At 43.5% G+C, this 21,027-nt stretch overlaps 1 protein-coding gene across 9 annotated transcripts in view; it reads left to right on the top strand.

The window, feature by feature from the left end:
* The first annotated feature begins 14,044 nt into the window (after positions 1–14,044).
* Positions 14,045–21,027, top strand: part of AP1S2 (adaptor related protein complex 1 subunit sigma 2) — a 29,351-nt gene continuing 22,368 nt past the window's right edge. For 3 of the 9 annotated variants that reach the window (XM_061627187.1, XM_061627188.1, XM_061627189.1), the window contains exons 1-2: positions 14,045–14,454; positions 17,484–17,662. In XM_061627187.1, coding sequence (XP_061483171.1) covers positions 17,484–17,662 — 179 coding nt within the window. In that variant the 5' untranslated portion in view covers positions 14,045–14,454. Of the gene's footprint in view, positions 14,455–14,509; positions 14,635–14,752; positions 15,064–15,606; positions 15,662–17,483; positions 17,663–21,027 lie in introns of those variants that run through there. The other 6 variants (XM_061627182.1, XM_061627184.1, XM_061627185.1 and 3 more) reach the window with 6 other exon arrangements.

Below are 21,027 nucleotides of genomic sequence, written 5' to 3'. Positions count from 1 at the left end.
CCTCTTGTGGCTTGGTAGAAGAGCAGCTATAAAGATATCTATCCTGCCCAAAGTCCTATTTTTCTTCCAGGTCCTTCCTATTGTTATACCCAACTGGTGGTTTAGCAAATGGCAATGGCTTGTCAATAGTTTTATTACCAAGGGGAAAGTCAGATAGGCAATGACACTTTGTATAGGACAAGGGTAGCATTGGCATGCCAAACCTTCAATTTCACTATAAGGCCTTTCAATTAAATCAACTGATTCATGTGATAACAGGCTCCACAAATATTCTTGGGTGCAATTAGATGTACTTCCTTCTATACCCACAATGCAAGTACCACCTCTTTTGCAGACTTTCTGGATAACTCCTTCCAGTTATCTCGAAAATGGCAACCCCTTTCTGTATACAACCTTGCAGGTATGGAAGAGGTGAAGCAATAATTTGGCTCCAAGGGATTCCCTTTCTGGATAATCCCAGTTTATTGTTATCAAGACAAATACATGTAGTATCAAGGCTGGGAATCTCGGGGGCTCTTTCAAGTGTGTGATCTAATTGGGCAGGGGTGCCCTAATTCAGAGATTTCCCTTGGCAAGAAGCTAGGGATTCAGATAGCACAAATTAGGACATTCATTGGCTCTTTAATTAGGAAGGGTGAAGAGCTTCAGTCACAACAACCAATGAATAGTTGTGCTCACAGTTACACCTTAAAGGGAGCACATGTAAAATGTATAATTTACTTATTTATTTATTACATTTGTATCCTACCTTTCCTCCAAGCTCAAGGTTCTCCTCCCTCTCAATTTTATCCTCACAACAACTCTGTGAGGTAGACTAAGCTGAGAGACAATGACTGGCCCAAGGTAACCCAGCAAGCTTCATGGCTGAGTGGGGATTTGAACCCTGGTCTCCCAGGTCCTAGTCCAACACTCCAACCATTACACCACAAGATGTCAATGTACTTGGAAGATTGAAGACACCATGGGATTTGGTGGTACATTTAGATTACACTAGTTGGCGGTAAATTTGGTCAAGATCTCCTCTCAAAATCATTTCAGCAAAAATGCAGGAGGCAACAATCAAAAACTGGACACCAGTGAGGTTATCATGTATAATGGGATCCAAATGGCCGCAATGCTGGAGGGGCTGTAGTCACAGAGGAATTTTCCTGCACCTGTGGTAGGTGTGTGACAGGCTGAATCAATTTTGGAAGTAGGTTTTTGAGGCTATAATGGGGATGACCAGTCAGAAGCTGACCCCGGAACTGGTGTTAGCACTCTTGTCAATTGACAGTGATTCAAAGCCATTGGTTCATTATAATGACCTGGCAGCTATGCTGTACAGCAGCCCGCATGGAAATTGCTGAACAATGAAAGTCTGCCAATGGCCCTTTGAGAGGAGGGTAGTTGGAGAGAGTATAGGACATTGACCTGTCTGAGCACAGGAGAGTCATAAAAGGGACAGCAAAACACAATCTTTTGACATAGTGTGGTTTCCATTTATTAGTTTTGTGAACAAAAATAGGGCATCATATCAACCCCTAACATCTCATGTGTCACTATGCAGGGGTTTATGGGATTAAAGGCTGAGAGCCAATTATTAATAATGAATCTGTTAGCCAAAACAAGAGCTCCTTGATGCTTAAATGTATGATGTTTTATCACTAATTCAGTGCATGCGGTACCATTCTACAATTCATCAATTATTGTTTCTGTTTATTCTGTTTGTACTTTTTCTATACCGCACAATATATATCTTTTATTTATTTATTTATTTATATCCTGCCCTTCCTCCCAGTAGGAGCCCTACTTTACTTTACTTATTCTAAAGTTAATAATTGAGAGACAGAGAGAGAGAGAGAGAGAGAGATCCACTTTACAAGGGGGAGCTTGTAAGTCTGGTTAATAATCATTATTAGCCTTTCCTCAATTGATTTGTCCAATCCCATTTTATAGCCACTAGCAGCAGTGCTTCAGGGTACAGCACCAGCAGCGTCCTTCTGACGGTGTTGGCTTGAATGCTGCAACATTTTTTTCTAGGACCCACTTGTTCCCAATGAAAAATGAAACAAAAGGGGGGGGAAAGTAATTTTAAAAAGCAACAAAAAAACCCAACAACAAAATGCTATTAGAAGCGTGAGAGCTGGCATCAAAATGGCAGACAAAGTGCCAGGTGTTTAGATATTAATTGCTACTCTTACATATTAGACAAGAGTCACACTTCTGTGCCAACTTAATGCATGCAATTTCATTTTTTACCAGATGCATTAACATAAGGCAACCCTTGCAAAACAAGCCATTTTGACTTTAATGTGTGTTCCTTTCCACTGCCATTTTTGCTAGCATCACATCATGTTCAGTCTTACACAGCAGAAATTCCACTTTTTTCCACCTTTAAAAAGGTAAGCACATATTTTGTACTGCACCTAATTGTTATGTTGTGATAAGAGATGATTAGGAGAGCTAGCTCTTAGTTTGCTACCTGCATCTCAGGATGTGGGCACACTACTCGCTTCAAAAGCAGCAAGAATGGTTTTTCTGTCTGAGTTTTGAAGTGACTCTGCTCTCTGCTGGACACACCTCCCTTCCCCACTGCTGACTTCAGATCTTTCAGGACCACCCACAGCAAAGTGATGGGCCAATCACTGTCTCTGCCTGAATCTACAGCAAAGTATTTCCATTGGCCACACCTAGAAGGCAAATAGGTTGATCTACCAATCAGTTGTGAAATCTGCCTGAAGCTGATTTTTAAAAAAATAATAAATGCACTTGAGTTGATCTGACCAGGTTTTAGAGTAAAAAGAAGCAGAATTTGACTAGCATTGTGTGCCCCCATTTTCAGAAAACAGAGGTGGAGATGCACTGAAACCGGAACAACAGTAAATGTTTTCTACCCTCAGTTTTTAGCCCATCACTTGTAGATTCCTAGTCAACCTTTTCATTAGTTAGGAATTCAAGTTTCAGAAAAAGATTGTTTTCAGGAGTTGAAATTCAGAGTTAATTTCACTTCTGTTAACATTTATTTATATATCCTGTAGATGTATCAGATCTTTTTCTTGTAAATATCAGCAATAGTGAATGTAAAGATTATTAGCCAAACCCAAAGATTATGCCCTCCCCTGCAAAAAAGCAACAAAACTCTATTAGATGTGTAAGGGCTGGCATTCAAATGGCATACAGAACACTAGGTGCCTAGTTACTTGTAGAATAAATGATATTGAGATGCAAGTTAATGCACAGTGCCTTTGAAGAACCAAGAACATACTTGTACTAACTTGTACCTTCATGATTTATATTGGCTGGCCCTTAGTGGTTTGTGAGGATAGATACATAAACTTCGTGTTTTTCTTATGTAATCATCAGTCTCCCCCCCCTTTTTTAATGAATGTAATCAATTCTGACTACTATTGGCTTGATATATGTTTTAATCAATGTTAATTAGGTCTGCTTGTTAACAGGAAAGTTAAACTTAAAACATTGTCCTCCAACAATCTCCAAGTGCTATTAAGAGGTCAATAATAAAGTGTTAAGAGAACATGGGAACATCTCAGGCTGTTTGCATAACCCTAGAGTGGCGAGAAAGGTACACCCAACTAATCACTGTCCTTTGCAGGAGAAGGCACCTTCCAGGTATCATTTTATCAGGAGGTCAATTCCACATGATGTCATAACCTGGCCTTTAGTGACACCTATCCTTTGGAACTCCTATCGCATATCAGACAGGGACCATTTATATTGTCTTTTCAGCACCTGTTGAAGATTTTCCACTTCCAACAAGCCTTCTAAGTGGAGATTTTTATCCCAGTGGATTGCAAATTCACTTCAAGATGCATCCTAGGAAGTGTTTCATAAATGAAATGAATAATAAGAGGCAATTGACAGCACAATTCTTTACATATTTACTCAGAAGTAAGCCTCACTGAGAGTTCAATTATGCTCATTCGCAGATAGTGTATTGGGGGGGGCATTGTTCACCTTTGTTACTCTCCTTCTAAAACCAAACACTCCCTATCATCACTCTGTGTGTGTGTGCGTGCGCGCGCGTGTGTGTGTGTGATACAGAGAGAGAGAGGCTTTTTCTTCCTATTAAACTTCTTCAGTCAAATTTCTATTTATCAGTGAACAATGACAATGTAATTGTGGGAGACTTATTGAAAATTCCTCTAACACATTAATACATGTTGATTAAGTACTGGGGGAAACTGCATGCATGCATTAATAAAAGAGATTAAATAAGAACCTAAAAGGCACTTGAGATTTTGATTCTTATATTCCAAAAATTATCTTGTAAAGCCTATAAAAATCAGGAGATGAGAGATGAGCAATGTGATTAGGAAAATTGCACAAAATGAGGATGTTAAGCTTTATAAAGTATAAATTAACTAATATGTATCTAATGTTGAATACACTCTTGAGGATCAGATAAATAATTTCAAAAGAAATCTCGATTTTAATGTTCAAATTACTACATTGGAACTAATTCCTTTAATACTGGTGGGAACCAAACTGAGAAGTCTTCTCCTTCCTGTCATTTCATGGGCCAGCTTTCTCAAATCACTCTTGTAGTGGAAATTTGATGCACCATACAATCCAATACCCCTTTTCAAACGCTTTTATTATTTACTGTTTAGATGTGTATCTCCAGAGCTCAGGACACCTGATGATCTATATTATACCACACAACACAAAGTTCTGTGACACAATGAATTTTTGATAATGTTCCAGAGTTGGCCCCAAATGGTTTTCTTCCTCAGGTGCCCCCTTTCCACTCCACGTACAGAAGCTGAGTGGACTGGCAGTTGAAGCACTTCTCTATTCATCTGAGGGCAGCAGCAGGCTAGTTTACAAGGGCCAGGGTTAGGGTTTCCTTTGGGAAATTGATGCAAGTCCTCCCCTTCTTTTCCACTATTTTCCTGGACATGAAAAGCCATGCAGTAGCAACAGCAATGGTAAAATGTTGAAGCCATGTGCCAGAGTACCATTGCAACGCAGTACAAGGTGATTGCTCACAGGTGTCCTGCCCAGAGTCAGAAAAACCGGACAGAGGCGAGGTTTGTTCTAATTCACATTTTATTAGTGTGATGGTTACATCCAAAGCAGTGCACTTCATAAACCTATCTACTCTGACTCACTACTTTCCCTAACTAGCCTACCTAAACAGTTTCTACAGCGTGTGGGGAGAGTTGACTCAGCACTGGAGTCCAGGAGGGCACCTGCTTAAGTAGGGAAGGTCTTTGCGCATAAACAACTGCTCCGCCGGAGTTCCATCCTCTGAAAGTCCCTCTTCTCGTGCCTGGCGAGGGGGGGGCGAGCCTCCAACTGCCCATTCAACAGTGGGGCTTTGTTAGGTGACAGTGCGACTTCAGGAGGCGGGAAGCAAGTTTGCAGGGAAGCGTTTGAAGTGCCAGGTGGGGATTCTGGCACGGGTGGGGTTGGCATGCGAAGGGTTGCTTCCCAACAGCACAGGCGGGGAACTCGCAGGCGGGACTGGATCTGCCTCAATTGGGGTGCCAGCCGAAGAAGTCTGCGGGCTGACAGAGTCTCCCCTCCTCCAACGCCCCCAGGGACATCTTCCTCATCTGACCCCTCTCCCTGATCTAGCTCCCTGTGCTTCTGGGGCACAACAACAGGGTTGGATCCAGTGCTTATAGGAGAGACATCACTAACTTAAGTTCAATTGATTTCAGTGGGTCTACTGTAAGCATGACAAAGTTTAGATTCAACCCACAGTGGGCACCAAATCCAATACATAAACTGCTAGGCATAACCCTGTTCAGTTCACATGCTTCTTGACAGAAAATTGGATGAAAATTGGCTTAAAATCAAAGTACTTTGGCTTGCCTGCATTGTGGGTATGGGTGGGTATCATATTGCCTACTTGTTCTACAGTACAATTAATCTTAAAATGCAAAATGTATATATTATCACATGACAACACTGAAGGCTATATCTCCCTCAACTTTCCAGCAATGTACTGCACTTGTTATGCCAAATTTGCCATAATTTGTATATTTATCAATTACATTTATTTCCAGGCCTTCCTCCAGTGAGCTTAAGGCAGCATACATTATACTATTCCCACCCCCACCCCACCTCCACTGTTTATTTTCTCAACAACCCTGTGAGGTTAAGAGTGACTGACCCAAAGTCACTCAGTAAGAAAAGAAATTGAACTTCAGTCTCTCCAGTCATAGTCCAACATTCTAACCACTGCCCTGTGATACACTTCTGTGAAGATAATTTAATGCTCACACTACCATCTATATGAGATTAGGCTGTTCTAATATGGATAGTGCTATTCCCGGAATCCAAAGAAGAGATATTTTCGCTTATTCTGGGGTTCTTACAGTTTGAAGAAGGTAATTCACTTCCTTGGTTTACTACTAAGGCATGAGGGATGAGAGATGCACACACTGAGTATTATTATTTATTAAATTTATATCCAACCCTTTCTTCCAGAAGGAGCCCAGGGCAGCAAACAAAAACACTAAACGCACTTTAAAACATCTTAAAAACAAAATACTTTAAAACATATTAAAACAAGACATCTTTAAAAGCATATTAAAACAAAACACCTAAAAAAACAACTTAAAAAGCAATTCCAGCACAGACAGACTGGGATAAGTCTCTCTCTTAGGACAAAGGAAGGAAACCTGAGAAAACGAAAAATGCTCTGGCGCCCTTCCGATGGTTTGGGCTACAGAGCCAGCATGGCCCAGGAGCAGAAGCGATTAGAGCTGTAGTCCGCAAAATCTGGAGGACGCCAGATTCAGGAAGACCGTTTTGAGGAAATATATTGCTTGAATTACTGAATCCAGGGTCTACACAATTATCTCCATTTCCCCAAGATGGCGACCGGGAAGGACACTTAGTTCGGAGCTCTGCTACGCTCTGCCCTTCAATGACTTACTCTGTGTGCTGCCGTCGCGGTTTGTCGCTGCTGCCTGTCGCTGCTGCCTGTTGTCACCGTGTTCAGGCTGGGCTGGACCGGCGTTGCTCCCGCTGCCGGTGCCTGGTGCAGCTACGTCGTGCAGCTACGTCGTTTGCGGTTTCAGCCGCTGTGGCGCCGCGGTCTCGGATTTTGGCTGCCGCCGCTGTTGTCAATCTGGGCGTGGCTGCTGCCGCGACCAGCTGCCGTGGCGTGACGGGCTGGGTCGGGCCATTGCTGTATGACTGGGACATGGGCGCTGCTGTTGCCGCCACCGGGGCGTCCTGCCCCTGTGCCGCCGCCGTTTGTCTGGGCGGCTGCTGTTGCTGTTGCTGCTCGGGCGACCGTTGTTGTTCACCTGGCTGTCGCTGTTATCATCGTCGCGACTGTTGTCATCATCTGTCGTCATCGGCTGTTTACCTGGATGCAGGCGTTGTCGCTGCCGCTATTATCATCGTTGTTGCTGAGTGTGGATCGGAGGGATTCGGCTGTTGCTGTGGTTCCCTCTGGGGGTGCGCGTTATTATCATCATTGCTGCGGCTCTGGTTATTATTATCCTCTCATGTGGGACAGGCTGCTGTTGTCGACATCGTGAACGTGGACATTGCTACTACTATTGCTGCAGCTCCCGGTTGCTACCATCATTTTGGCCTACTACCATTCTGACCAAGCCGGACCGCTGCTGTCCCCACCTGTTTGAGTGTTGAGTGTTGAGTGTTTAACGCCTGTTGCTATTGTTTTAATTGTGGATTGTGATTAGTGTGAATGTGGATGATTATTTGCATGTGTGAGTTTGAATCTATGTGTAGTTAATTAGTGAACTGTGCTGTGTGCGAATGAATCTGAATGAGTATATGAGTACGTGAGTGTGAACCTATGTGTATTTTATTATGTGCCTGGGAGAGAGGACCTTGTGCCGAGCGGGGGGACTTTTGGGGGCCCCAATTAATGTAGTGACGGGTAATGGGAGGTATGGTGTTGTGAGGAGAACATGCCAGATAAGGGGAACTCGTCCCAGACAAGTTGTGCCTGTGCCTTGTTCCGGTCCTCCTCACATCCGCAGGACTGTTGGTTGTCCTATCAGCCAGCTCTCTGATCTCCAAGTGTTGCTTCTAAACGCCAGGTCGGTACATAATAAAACCTCCCTCGTCCACGATTTAATTGTTGATGAGGGCGCCGACCTGGCATGTGTAACCGAGACCTGGGTGGGTGATCAGGGAGGAGTTACTCTCTCCCAGCTTTGCCCACCTGGGTATATGGTTCAACACTGTGGTAGATCCGAGGGTCGGGGAGGCGGGGTAGCTGTGGCCTATAGGAGCTCTCTCTCGCTCATCAAGCACCTTGTCCAGGTGACGACTGGCTTGGAGTGCCTACACCTTGTGCTGGGTCAAGGAGACAGACTGGGAATTTTGTTGGTGTACCACCCACCCTGCTGCCCAACAGCTTCCCTAACTGAGCTGACAGAGGTAGTCTCGGAGGTATTGCTGAAGTCCCCCAGACTATTGGTACTGGGAGACTTCAACATCCATGCCGAGGCTGCTCTATCTGGGGCGGCTCAGGACTTCATGGCCTCCATGGCAACCATGGGGCTGTCTCAATTTGCTACTGGTCCAACACATCTGTCGGGGCATACTCTTGATTTGATCTTTGCCACTGGACATGGAGATGGTGATCTGGAGGTGGGGAGTTTTTCATCGACTCCATTGGCATGGACAGATCACCGCTTGCTGAAGTTTAGGCTTACAGCGACCCTTTCCCTCCGCAAGGGTGGGGGACCTATTAAGTTGGTCCGACCTCGGAGACTAATGGATCCTCAAGGTTTTCAAAGGGCTCTGGGGGATTTTCCGGCTGATAAGACTGGCGCTCCTGTCGAAGCCCTGGTCGAACTGTGGAACACAGAAATGACCCGGGCCATGGACACGATCGCTCCTGCGCGCCCTCTCCCATGTCGAGCTCATGCAGCTCTGTGGTATACCCCGGAGCTGAGAGCGATGAAACAAGAGAGGAGGAGGCTCGAGTGCAGATGGAGGCGCACTCCTGACGGATGCAATTATGCCTTGGTAAGTGCCTCTATGAAATTGTATACAGAAGCGGTGAGGGCAGCGAAAAAGCGATATTTCGCTGCCACCATTAAATCATTGCTCAACCGTCCAGCGGAGCTCTTTAGAATTGTCCAAGGGCTTTTACATTCCAGCCCTCAGGATATCAGAGAACCATCAGTAACCCGCTGTAATGAGTTCGCTGGGCACTTTCAAGATAAAATCTCATGCATCCGCCGGGACTTAGACTCCAATATTATGGCAGTTGAACCTAATGAGGTATCCGGAGCACGGTCTTGTCCTCATTTATTGGATGAGTTTCAGTTGGTACAGCTTGAGGAAGTTGACAAGGTACTTGGACTGGTGCGTGCAACCACCTCTGTACTTGATCCTTGCCCCTCCTGGCTAGTGAAAGCTGCCAGGGTTGAAACAGCCAGCTGGGCCAGGGAAGTGATAAATGCCTCCTTGAGAGAGGGAGTGGTCCCTAGTTGTTTGAAAGAGGCGGTAGTGAGACCACTCCTGAAGAAACCTTCCTTGGACCCAGATAATTTGAACAACTACAGACCGGTAGCGAACGTTCCATTCTTGGGCAAGGTCTTGGAACGGGTGGTTGCCAGCCAGCTCCAGGTGCTCTTGGATGAAACCGATTATCTTGATCCATTTCAATCCGGTTTTAGGCCCGGTTTCGGCACTGAAACGGCCTTGGTCGCCCTGTATGATGACCTATGTCGGGAGAGAGACTGGGGGAGTGTAACCCTGTTGATTCTCCTTGATCTCTCAGCGACTTTTGATACCATCGACCATGGTATCCTTCTGGAGAGACTCACGGAGTTGGGAGTTGGAGGCAGAGCTTGGAAAAGTTACTTTTTTGAACTACAGCTCCCATCAGCCCCAGCCAGCATGGCCACTGGATTGGGCTGATGGGAGTTGTAGTTCAAAAAAGTAACTTTTCCAAGCTCTGGTTGGAGGTACTGCTTGGCAGTGGCTCCGGTCCTACTTGGTGGACCGTCTCCAGAAGGTAGGGCTTGGGGAGCATTGCTCGATACCCTGGACTCTCCATTGTGGAGTCCCGCAGGGATAGGTTCTGTCCCCCATGCTTTTTAACATCTACATGAAGCCGCTGGGCGCGGTCATCAGGAGTTTTGGAGTGCGCTGTCACCAGTATGCTGATGACACGCAACTGTATTTCTCCTTTTCATCCTCCTCAGGTGAGGCTGTTAATGTGCTGAACCGTTGCCTGGCCGCGATAATGGACTGGATGAGAGCTAATAAACTGAGGCTCAATCCTGACAAGACTGAGACGCTGTTGGTGGGTGCCTTCTCAGCCCAGACGGTGGATGTTCAACCTGTTCTGGATGGGGTTACACTCCCCTTGAAGGAACAGGTTCGTAGCTTGGGGGTTCTTTTCGATCCATTCCTGTCTCTTGAGGCTCAGGTAGCCTCGGTGGCACGGAATGTGTTCTACCACCTCCGGTTGGTAGCCCAGCTACGTCCCTATCTGGACAGTGACGACCTCGCCTCAGTTGTGCATGCTCTGGTAACCTCAAGATTGGATTACTGCAATGCGCTCTACGTGGGGCTGCCTCTGAAAACAGTTCGGAAACTACAGCTAGTGCAGAACGCAGCAGCCAGACTGTTGACGAGGACCAGACGGTCTGCACATATAACACCTGTTCTGGCGCGTTTACACTGGCTACGTATTTGTTTCTGGGCCAAATTCAAAGTGCTAGTTTTGACTTATAAAGCCTTACACAGTGCGGGACCACAATACCTGGTGGAACGCCTCTCCCGATATGAACCTACCCGCTCACTACGTTCAACATCAAAGGCCCTCCTCCGAGTTCCGACTCACAGAGAAGCTTGGAGGGTTGTAACGAGATCTAGGGCCTTTTCAGTGGTGGCCACCGAACTATGAAATAGTCTTTCCGACGAGGTGCGCCTGGCGCCTACACTTCTGTCTTTTCGGCGCCAGGTTAAGACCTTTTTATTTTCCCAGGCATTTTAATATATTTTATTGTTGTTAATATATACCAGGGTGTTAAATATTTAAAATGTATGCTTTTAGTGTTTCTATTGTCATTTTATTGTATTGTATTTACTTTATGTTGTGCACCGCCCAGAGAGCCTTTGGCTTTGGGCGGTATAAAAATTGAATAAAATAAATAAATAAATAAATAAATAAGTAAATAAATAAGGTCTCAACTTAAAAGGCTTGTTGAAAGAGAAAGGTCTTCTGTAGGCACTGAAAAGATAACAGAGATGGTGCCTGTCTATTATTTAAAGGGAGGGAATTCCAAAGTGTTGGTGCCACTATACTAAAGATCTGCTTCATATGTTGTGCGGAACTGACCTGATAAGATGGTATCTGCAGGAGGCCTTCACCTGCAGAGCATAGTGATAAATTGGATATATAAGGGGTAAAAAATGATCTTTCAGGTATTCTGGTCCCAAACTGTGTAGGGCTTCGTACACCAAAACTAGAACTTTGAACTTGGCCCAGTAGGTAATGGGCAACCAGAATAGTGGTGGAGAGGAGACAAATATTGTATTGTTACAGAGGCAGCTGGAGTTTTACTTACTGGAAATAGGCAACCTCGCAACTGCTTCTAGGGGACAGGGTTATACATGCTTTAATACAGTTAAAAGGAGAAGTGCCATCTTTGGTAAGGCTCAGGAAAACTCTATAGTTTGCTGTTATGTAGCATGCAGGCATGGGGCTGCTTGCCAGACGCTTGTAACTATGGACTGAAAGTAACCTACATTTCTTCTTTCTCATTTCCTAGGCTGTGTCTGTTTCACTGTGTACATTAAGTGTTTGTGAGTAAACTATTTTTATATATTTTACTGGGGAAAGCCGAGTGCTTTCTTCTGCTACACTGTGTGAGGGTGGAGGTGGGATGGGTTATTGCTCATTCTGGTCCCGTCCCCCCACCATTTTAGTCTGCTAAACATAGAACCACATAATTGTTCTATCCCATAAGCCCCAACATAACTAACACTTTTGGAATCCTGGGCAGAAGCATAGAATGTAAGAAAATTCCTTCTGGAATGGAAGGAAGACATGAATCTATTTTTTCACAGAAGAGTAAGAGCAGCACAATGGAGACATATAGGCCTTGTAGGAAGGAGAAAATGCTGATCACTAGAGTCTTCTTCAGAAGACTAGGTCTCTGCTGCTGCATGACACTTCATACCATCATTTAAACAACCCATTATAATCCCTTCACCAGTTTTGCAATTATTGTGAGAGCTCAGTTGCTTCTGAGATCTCTACATCCTGTACTGCAAATACACAAGTCTTCTCTAATAGGGAAGTACTAGTACCAATGGATTCCCTTCTGCACAAAGATGACCTGTTCTATTGCATTTAGAGGACCAGTCTGGATGCACAGGAACCTCATCTCCCCCCCCCCACACACACACACACACTGCGCATACATGGATCTGCTTTTGGGATCTGGGGGGGGAAGGAAATAGAACCTTGTATAGTAGAAAAGACAGAAAAGGTGTTGGGAGTATGCACAGTGGAAAGGCTTTTCAAACAGGCCACTATACCAGAGGTTCTCAAACTTTCTATTCCCAGAGTTCACTTGAAACAGCTGACAATTACATAAAGATGGTGCAAGGACAGAGGCAGTCACAAAATGGTAGATGGAAGAAAAGTTTGGCCTAAACAGCTGGCATTTACTGACATCATTATGTACCAATATTTTGTCCATCTTTGGAAATGGCTAAATTCTTTGCCATAGTGTTTATTTTTTCTTTCATGTTTTTCCATTCCCCATGGCTCTCAAATCATTTTTACTCATCTTCTGTAATTTTTCCTTCTATTGTCCTTTCATACTCAGTTTGTTCCTCATTCCCCCCTTCTTTCATTATTCCTCCCTGGAGCATCAACTTACAGCGAATTGCAAGTGCTGGCATTGAACTAACCAACAGACTATAGCAAAGCTAGGGGGCAAAGTGAGCAAGTCAGAAGGCACTGGGGAGGCTTTGGCATCAAGGCCCACCTGAAAGTGGCCCACTATTTGAGAAACACTCCTCTACACCATCTTAACAATGGCCAATCTTCTCCGGCACACCACCTACCTAATTTCTTGAGCAGCTAGTAGTTCTGCTCCCAGTAAAGTTGGCAAGGATCACTTTGATGCTGGCAGTTCAGATATGGCACAGAATATAATAGAGTAAAAATGAGAAGTGAAACACTAATTGGCCAGCTAGGATATCCTGGAACATTCAGTGTAGTAGACAACTCCTGTAAGTCCTACTTGGTGGAAGGGGGTGTTAATCAGGCCAAATTCTGGTCTATGAATTATGTATTTGAATATGAATTTGGCCTGATTAACAAGGGGCTTATCTCCACGTATGTTTAGGATTGCAGCCCTTGCAGAAATAGAACTGCTTCCCTGAATCCATCTGGCTTGCATGTTCCTTCTTGATAATAATAACTACACACAGCCTAAAGAAATAGGGTGAGCATCTGATATGATTACTGTTAAACTCCCAGGGTGCATGCAAAAGGTACATGCTCCTCCCCACTCCCCATCAGGGTATCCTTGTGGAAGGACCCTAGCTCAGTGGTACAGCATCTGCTTTGCATGCAGAAGGTCCCAAGGTTCAATCCCCAGCATCTCCATGTAGGGCTGGCAAAGACCTCTCTGAAGCCCTGGAGAAGCTACTGCCAGTCAGTGTTGACAATACTGAGCTAGATGGACCACCGATCTCACTTAGTATAAGGCACCACCCTATGTTCCTACACTCTACTTCAGATCGTGCATGTGTTTTTAGCTTTGTAGGAACTTAATAATAACATGCCCACCTAAACTAGCTTGGAAGTAATGCAAAAAAGGGGGGGTGGATGGTGAGGAAGAAGAGTATATAACAGAACAGACAGAGCTTAACCATAACAAGCCGGAACATGCTTCTCAGGAAACCTCCCCCACCACTCCACGCGCATGTGCAATCTGTACAATTCGGTCGAGGCGTCATATACCGGTTTATGCCTAGATGGTCAAGAAGAGGGTGTCCAAGTAGTCGTCTGATTGGCTGATTTTGTTTCCCCTTCTGCTCTGATTAGCTAGATAGGAAACGTCACGTATACCTGGCCTTCTGATTGGCCGGCCTCCCTCCTGTCAACCCTCTGTGTCCTGATGGTTGTTGCCTTCACCAGTGACTACCCCCTCCTAGTCTTTTTTGTACATCTCTGTCACAGGAACTGGCTAGTCAGGAAATCCTTCTTTTCTTCCCCCCTCCTTTTTACACCGCTCTGTTACGAGGAGCGAATGAAGTTTGGCGGTTGAAGAGAAGTGGGGCCGCCTGCCCCATCCTCTTTTTCCTGGCCCCGCCTCCCCATCACAATTTGCTCGGGCTACTCGTCGCAAGCGGCCCCTCTCTCAACCTCAGTCGCTCTGGTGGGAGCGTAGAGGGTGGTTCTCTGCGTAGGCTGAGAAAGAGCACTGAGGAGACCCCTGTAGACGCCCGCGCGCGTGCGCGCGCTTCCGACTAACGGTAAGTGATGCGGCGAGTTCGGGCTCGCGCTCCTGTGTGTGTATGTATAACAGTTGGAGGCGTCTCCTCGCTGACTCCCTTTCACGTCGGGAGGTGGGGGCTGAGAAAGGGGTGAGGGAGACGGCTGGAAGGACCAGTGCGGGCTCCTCTTCTGCTTCTTCTTCTCTATCTGTCCCTTGGGTATTGTGTGTTCAGATAGAATACAATCTGTGTGTTTGTTTCAGAGACTCACGGCAGCGACGTGTTCAGGGTATTTCCCGGAGGTTTGAGGGATAGCTGGGTTGCACTGTGTGTGTTTGTAAAACCCAACTTCCAGCCGTGGAGTTAGGCCCAATTTCGAGCTGGCTGGCCATTCCTGGCACCCACCTGACCTCTAGCGTTGCAGGGAGGGGGGGCTGACTTCAGTCCTTACTGTGCCCCCTAATGTCTTCCCGAATGGCAAAGCCGCTGATCTGACAGTCTCACCCCTTTAACACCCCCTCATATCTCCATCCTGCCCTCTTTCGTAGGTTGAAATATTTCATAGTGAACTCTTAAGCTAGCTATGGTTGGAGTTGGACCTGTGCGCGAGTCCTCTTCAATGGAATAGGGAGAGGATGTGTGAATGGGGTAACTATCACATAACATGCACTTTACCTACTTCTTTTGGAGGGGGTAGTTCCCTACCTGGATGAACAAAGATGGCTCTTCTCTCCCCCCTTCACCCCACATCCATTATATGTGAATGGGAAGGACTTAAAAGGGTAAAATCAGGATGGTGGTAATTCTGATTGAATAGTGTGGTTTTGTATATCTATGCTGAGACCCCAAGAAAAGATAGAACAGAAGTCATTCTCTGAGCATGAGTTCTTTAGCCTTCTAAATAAATATTATAGGTAGGAGTTGAGCTACTCAAAAGGTGAGGGTGGTCTCCTCCAGCATTCCCACTAAGGAGATTAACCACTAGAAATGTATTCCAAATAAGATAAGCTTTTTGCCCTATATTCCTGCAGCTTTGGTCTTTTGTACTCATCACCTGCTTCAGTTCATGGACTGAATTAGATGCTACCTAATGTTCTGGGAATTGTAAAATAAAAATGGAATCTACCTTGTTTGGAACTTGAAACACTGGGAGGACTTTCTTTTGTTTTGTTCCTTGTCTTTCTCTTCAAGTGGATCTTGGAGCTGCAGCACAAGAAGCCCATCTGCCGTGTGGTAAACTGAGAGGGTAACCATCAGTATTTTCAGATTGAGAAATGTGTTTGTGTATGGCACTAAATTGCTATATTTATCTGTCTAGACTGCTGTGACTCTAAAATTGCTTTTTAACTGTATTGAAAGAGGGAGTGATGGCTTTAAAGTTCAAAGTAACTCTCTTGTAACAGTTCCAGAAATCTTCCACATAGCAAGGAGAGGTTATGGTAAAAGTAACAGTTTATGCGAACAAGGCATAGTTAAAATATTGGGCTCCCAACTACACATCTCATGAACTTGACAATTTTTTAACTCAGTTTGGAGATAACACCGTAAATAGGAATAGAATTATAATGGCTACAGCTACTCCACCTTGTAAGGATGGCACATCTTAAATATTTGTGTGTAACCATAAGGTCTAGGAACTTCCAAATTATCAGTTATGCAGCTCACTTGATCTTTCTTAAGACAGAATTATGTACATATAGGGGAGGTGTGTGTTGATATTCTTTAGTACAAAGTTACTTTGCAACAACATGCATAATTAGAGATAAGATGTGTTCTTCCCAGATGCACTATGTTACCCTAAAGATGGGGTGGTGGTACACAATTTTCTTCAGGATTACTCACATTTTGAAACCTCCATTTTCAAGTAGTAGTATATGAATTGCTTCTAATTTTAAAGTATACATATCCATTTTCCTGCTCTCTCTGGACTGACCAGATGAAATGGAAGCCATGATTTCTATACCTTTAATAGCTGGATAGAAGAAAGAATTTTCTCACATGCAACTTCTTGAATTGTAGTGTTAGGATAAAAAACCACACCTGCTTAATTCTCTCTCTTCAGTGCTAAGTACACTGAACTAAGTACAGGAAGAAGATTTAATATCACTTTAAGGGGTTTCGATATATAGATGCCCCACCTCCTCCTGGCCCTGCCTCCCCACCACATTTTACTTGGGTGGATTTTTCCAGGCATTTTAAAGTTTTTTGTTGGTTGTGTAGTATGCTGTGCTTGGTTTTAGCTATCTCTTCCATGTTTTATTGTATTATATTTTCAGCACGGTTATTTATGTAATGCCTTTGAATATAGCCCTGGTATCAGTGTAGACAAAGAGCTGTTTTTAATCAAATATATTGTGCACCTGCAACAGCACAATCTAGATCAGCGTCCACTTCAATCTTGGGTCTGCAGATGTTGTTGAGATACAACTTTCATCATCCCCAACAGTTGGCTAAGCTGGCTGGGGAATGATGGGGGTTGTAGTCCAACATCTGGGGACCTGGGACCCAAGGTTGAAAACACCAACCTAGATAACAAGTGTCTTATCACTAGAGAGGAGTTTAATATGAAATGATAGCTTTTTAAGAGTTGACAAATTCTGTTGCTGTGCAATGAGTTCTAGAAATATTTATCAACAAAGCAGCAATTTTAAGTTGGTTATTACACTACCTTTCTCTTCAGTGAGAGGAGGCCAGTATATAGTATATTATGATTAACTGCTAAGAATATGATTCATATCTAAGCTTCACTTGGTAATTGTTTTAAACTATATATGTATATATATACACACACACTAGCTAAAACACTACTGTGTTTATTATCATCCAATTTTGGTTTTTCAAAGTACAGATATAAATTTAAAAATAAAAGCTACTGTATATCTTTAGAGGTATTTTATGTATATATGGTGCAGAGATTTTGAAGTGTCTTTCCCACTGCTTACTTTAAAGCTTCATTGGAGACAAATACTGGCGGTCTTGATGATGAAAAGCTTTCTCAAATATGCAGCATAATTCACACAATGGGGATAAAGGAGTGACATCAGACTCTGTTTTATTTAACTCAACAGATGCAGTTTATGTTGCTTTTTAGTCGTCAGGGGAAGCTGAGACTTCAGAAGTGGTACGTCCCATTATCTGACAAAGAAAAGAAGAAAATCACAAGAGAGCTTGTTCAAACAGTTTTGGCTCGTAAACCGAAAATGTGCAGCTTTCTCGAGTGGAGAGACCTGAAGATTGTCTACAAAAGGTTGTTTTGCCTCGATAAGCTTATAATTGCCATCCAAAAAAAGATATATTGAATAGTAGAAATAAGCATTTATTTTCTTATGTGTGAAAAACACATATTTAAGATTTTCTTCAAATGTAATTCAGCAGTATGGTAGGAATTAGTGTCTACAATGCTTTACAAGCATTTAGAAAGATACTGATAAAAATGAGAGTATTTTACACTTAATAAAATAGTTTTGTACTCAACTTTGCATTCAATGAGGCATACATATTTGGAAACAATGTATGTTTTAGAAGCTATTAAACATGGTTGAATGTTGAAAGTTTGCCTCATTTAATTTTATATAAAGTAGGACTTGATCTTGTTGAAATGTAGAACAGTTGCGCATGTACACTGTCTTATTCTTCTGGCCTGTTCAAGTGTAAATTTAAGAGCTATGGAGTGTTGTACTGGCTGTTGAATGCAATGAAAGAAAACTGCTGTCAGTACCATAGTGACATTCTTTCACCCTTTGTTTCATTGGGCAAAGAGATCAAGTACTACCTGTACTTTAGTTCAGTTATAAATCTGTCACAGTTGGAAATGTCATGCCCTGCAGATTTGCTTACCACTATAGGGTAGGGGTGGAGAACCTTAGGAAGCCTTCCAGGCCTCTCTTTTTGGCCCTTGGGGCTCTTTGCAGGGCCACACCTCTCACCAGCCCTGCTCTGCACCATCTTCAAATGCTTTTGCGTGGCTGCAATATGTCCTTGAACTGTGTTAATGCCTCATACTTGGCTGGATGGAGGTGTGTGTTTGTAGAAACCTTTGACTTTTGCATGGTTGGAATGCAGCCTACTGTACAAAGCTAAAAGTCACATTGTTTGCCCCACCCACCATGTGGCCCTTGCGGGAAGGTTGCCCAGGAGGGAATGTGGTCCTAGAGCTGGAAAAAGTTCTCCTGTTATAGAATATACGCCACACAAAAGAGGAGACAAAATTTATTGATGCTTTTATACTGAAGATGTTGGACATTCACAAATCTGATGGAGCCTGTCCCAATACAGCGTTTGAACATCAGTCTGCCACCAACTCAACACATGTTCTTGGCATTGTGATATTTAGAATTGGGAAGAACTTCTTACTCTTAAAACTAACCTAATGACTTGTATGTTTTGTTTTTCCTGTACTGTATGGCTTATCAGAAACCAATTTATCAGAAACCATTCTGTTTCTTTGTTGCACACTGTTCTTGATTAATCCACAGAATCTACAGAGGGCTGCTGACTATATGATCCTGTGGACAAAGATTTACATGCATCTAATATCAGTAAAGTGAATGTTTATGTGGCTGCATTTCGAGCCAAAAGATGTGATCCTATACACATTTACGTGGGAGTAAGCCTCAGTGTGGCTTACTTCTGGGAAGAAATGCATAGAATTGCACGGGTTAGGGAGAGAGAGACTGTAGAAGAGAATATACCAAAGGTAGATTGACTTTACCTCTGCAGAACAGTATTGTTGGGGGGAGGTGTTGAAATTCCCCCAACATCAGACACTTGTGGGGAGTAGGATGTTTGAAGAAACACGGCTAACAGAGCAGCATGCAGGCAGCTGCTGACAGATATGCAGGTTGAAAAGGACATGACCTGTTTCTATTCTGTCAGGCCCAAAGTGTGGAAGGGCATTAGGCATAGGGAAATCCCAGGGAGGGGGGAGGCGGTCATCAACTTTGGAGAAAGAATGCTCTGATACTTCTGAACCATTTTTAAAGTTTAGGTGGGTTATTATTTATTTGATTTCTTACCCAGTCTTTACCCTAAGGTCCCAGGGTGGGTTACAATAAATTAAATATTTAAAATATTTTTTAAAAATTATAATCACAGGAATGGGGTGGATCCTGAAAATGTGTATTGCAGGAGTCAAAGGCCAAGGTGAAGAGATGCGTCTGCAGCATACAACAGAATCTAGGCAATGAAGGTGCCAGACATACCCTTGTGGGGAGGGAATTCCACAACCTAGGAGTTACCATAGAGAATGCCCTGTTCACCACCCCCTGACCTTCTGAGTGTAGTGGAACTACCAAGAGGGCTGATCTTAACACCTGAGGGCATCAGTAGGGAAGGAGGTGGTCTTTCAGAACATCCAGACCTCTGACTGCATTTTCTAGATTGCTTACTTTTAATGGGGTTTCTCCTCAAAATAGAAGGCTGCATTCTATAGTTACATATCTTTCTGTAATGCTTTCACAAGGGTTTCACACACATTCCTTAAGGTTTAACAGCTAGTTACTAAAGTTATAAAAATGTTTTCTTCCTGTTGCCATAAATTAATCAAGGATTTGTGTCTTAAAAAAAATACCTTAACCAAAAATGAAGCTTGTATTGTAAGAGATGACTGAGCTGGAAGATTGAATCAGAGCACTTGTAATGAAGTACATTTGTTTGGCTGGAGCTGAAAGCAGGGTTGAAAAAACTTCTGGGTCTTGAATCTCATTGATGCTTAGGCAAAGAAAGGAATTAATATTTTTCCATCTACTAATGACTTATGTGGAGATCAGTAGAAAAGCTTCCAGCATGGGCAATAATATTGCAATCAGAGTTGCACAGTTTGAATCCTGAGAGAGGTTACTTCATGTTGTCAGGCTGTTATGTTAGAAGTAAAGTCCCTTTGCTGTTTAAAGGAACTGTTGAGTCTAAGAGGGTTCAGCTTAAGCCCTCAATCATTTTTACACAGCAGCAGGTACAACAGAGTGCAATTAAAGGTATTAATAAAGAACATAAGAGTATAGTGTCTGACAACAGATTTGGCGTTGCTTTTTCTATCTGCTCAGATAAGCCACACAACAGCCATCATTACTTCTCCCACACATCCAATAATACTGCTGAATAATTGAAACAAGAAATAGTTAATAAAATTGGAATATCAGTTTTGCCAAATTCACATTAATTATTAAATAAAGCTATATAAAAGTGAAAAGTATATCCTTTAAGAATTCACTTTTAAAAAAATGAGATTATCCGTTTCTTCAGTATGGTCAAAATACAGTTTAAAAGCAAAATAGAACACTACAAAATGAAGAAAACCCAGCAAGAATCCCCGCTGAGTGTATCCTAAAGACCTGCCTGAATAAGACTGCAATCCTATGCACACTTACCTGGGGGCAAGTGTCATCAAACTCTTTGGGAACTACTATTAAGAAGGCATATATACATTTGCACTTTAACAGATGGTTGCTGCTCCCCCACCCCCCGGACACATTCATGATTACAATGGGACGTCAGCTATATCCTGCTGGTCCTGAGCGTAAAAGGCACAAGAACACTGTTTTCCCCAATGCCAATCCTAAACCAAAGCTTAGGCTGCCATCCTGTATCCACCTATCTGAGAGTAAGCCCCATTTA

This window comes from Rhineura floridana, chromosome 5 (assembly GCF_030035675.1).
Source record: "Rhineura floridana isolate rRhiFlo1 chromosome 5, rRhiFlo1.hap2, whole genome shotgun sequence".
In the NCBI taxonomy this organism is placed as follows: Eukaryota; Metazoa; Chordata; class Lepidosauria; order Squamata; family Rhineuridae; genus Rhineura; species Rhineura floridana.
This window is presented reverse-complemented; position numbering and strand designations above follow the sequence as displayed.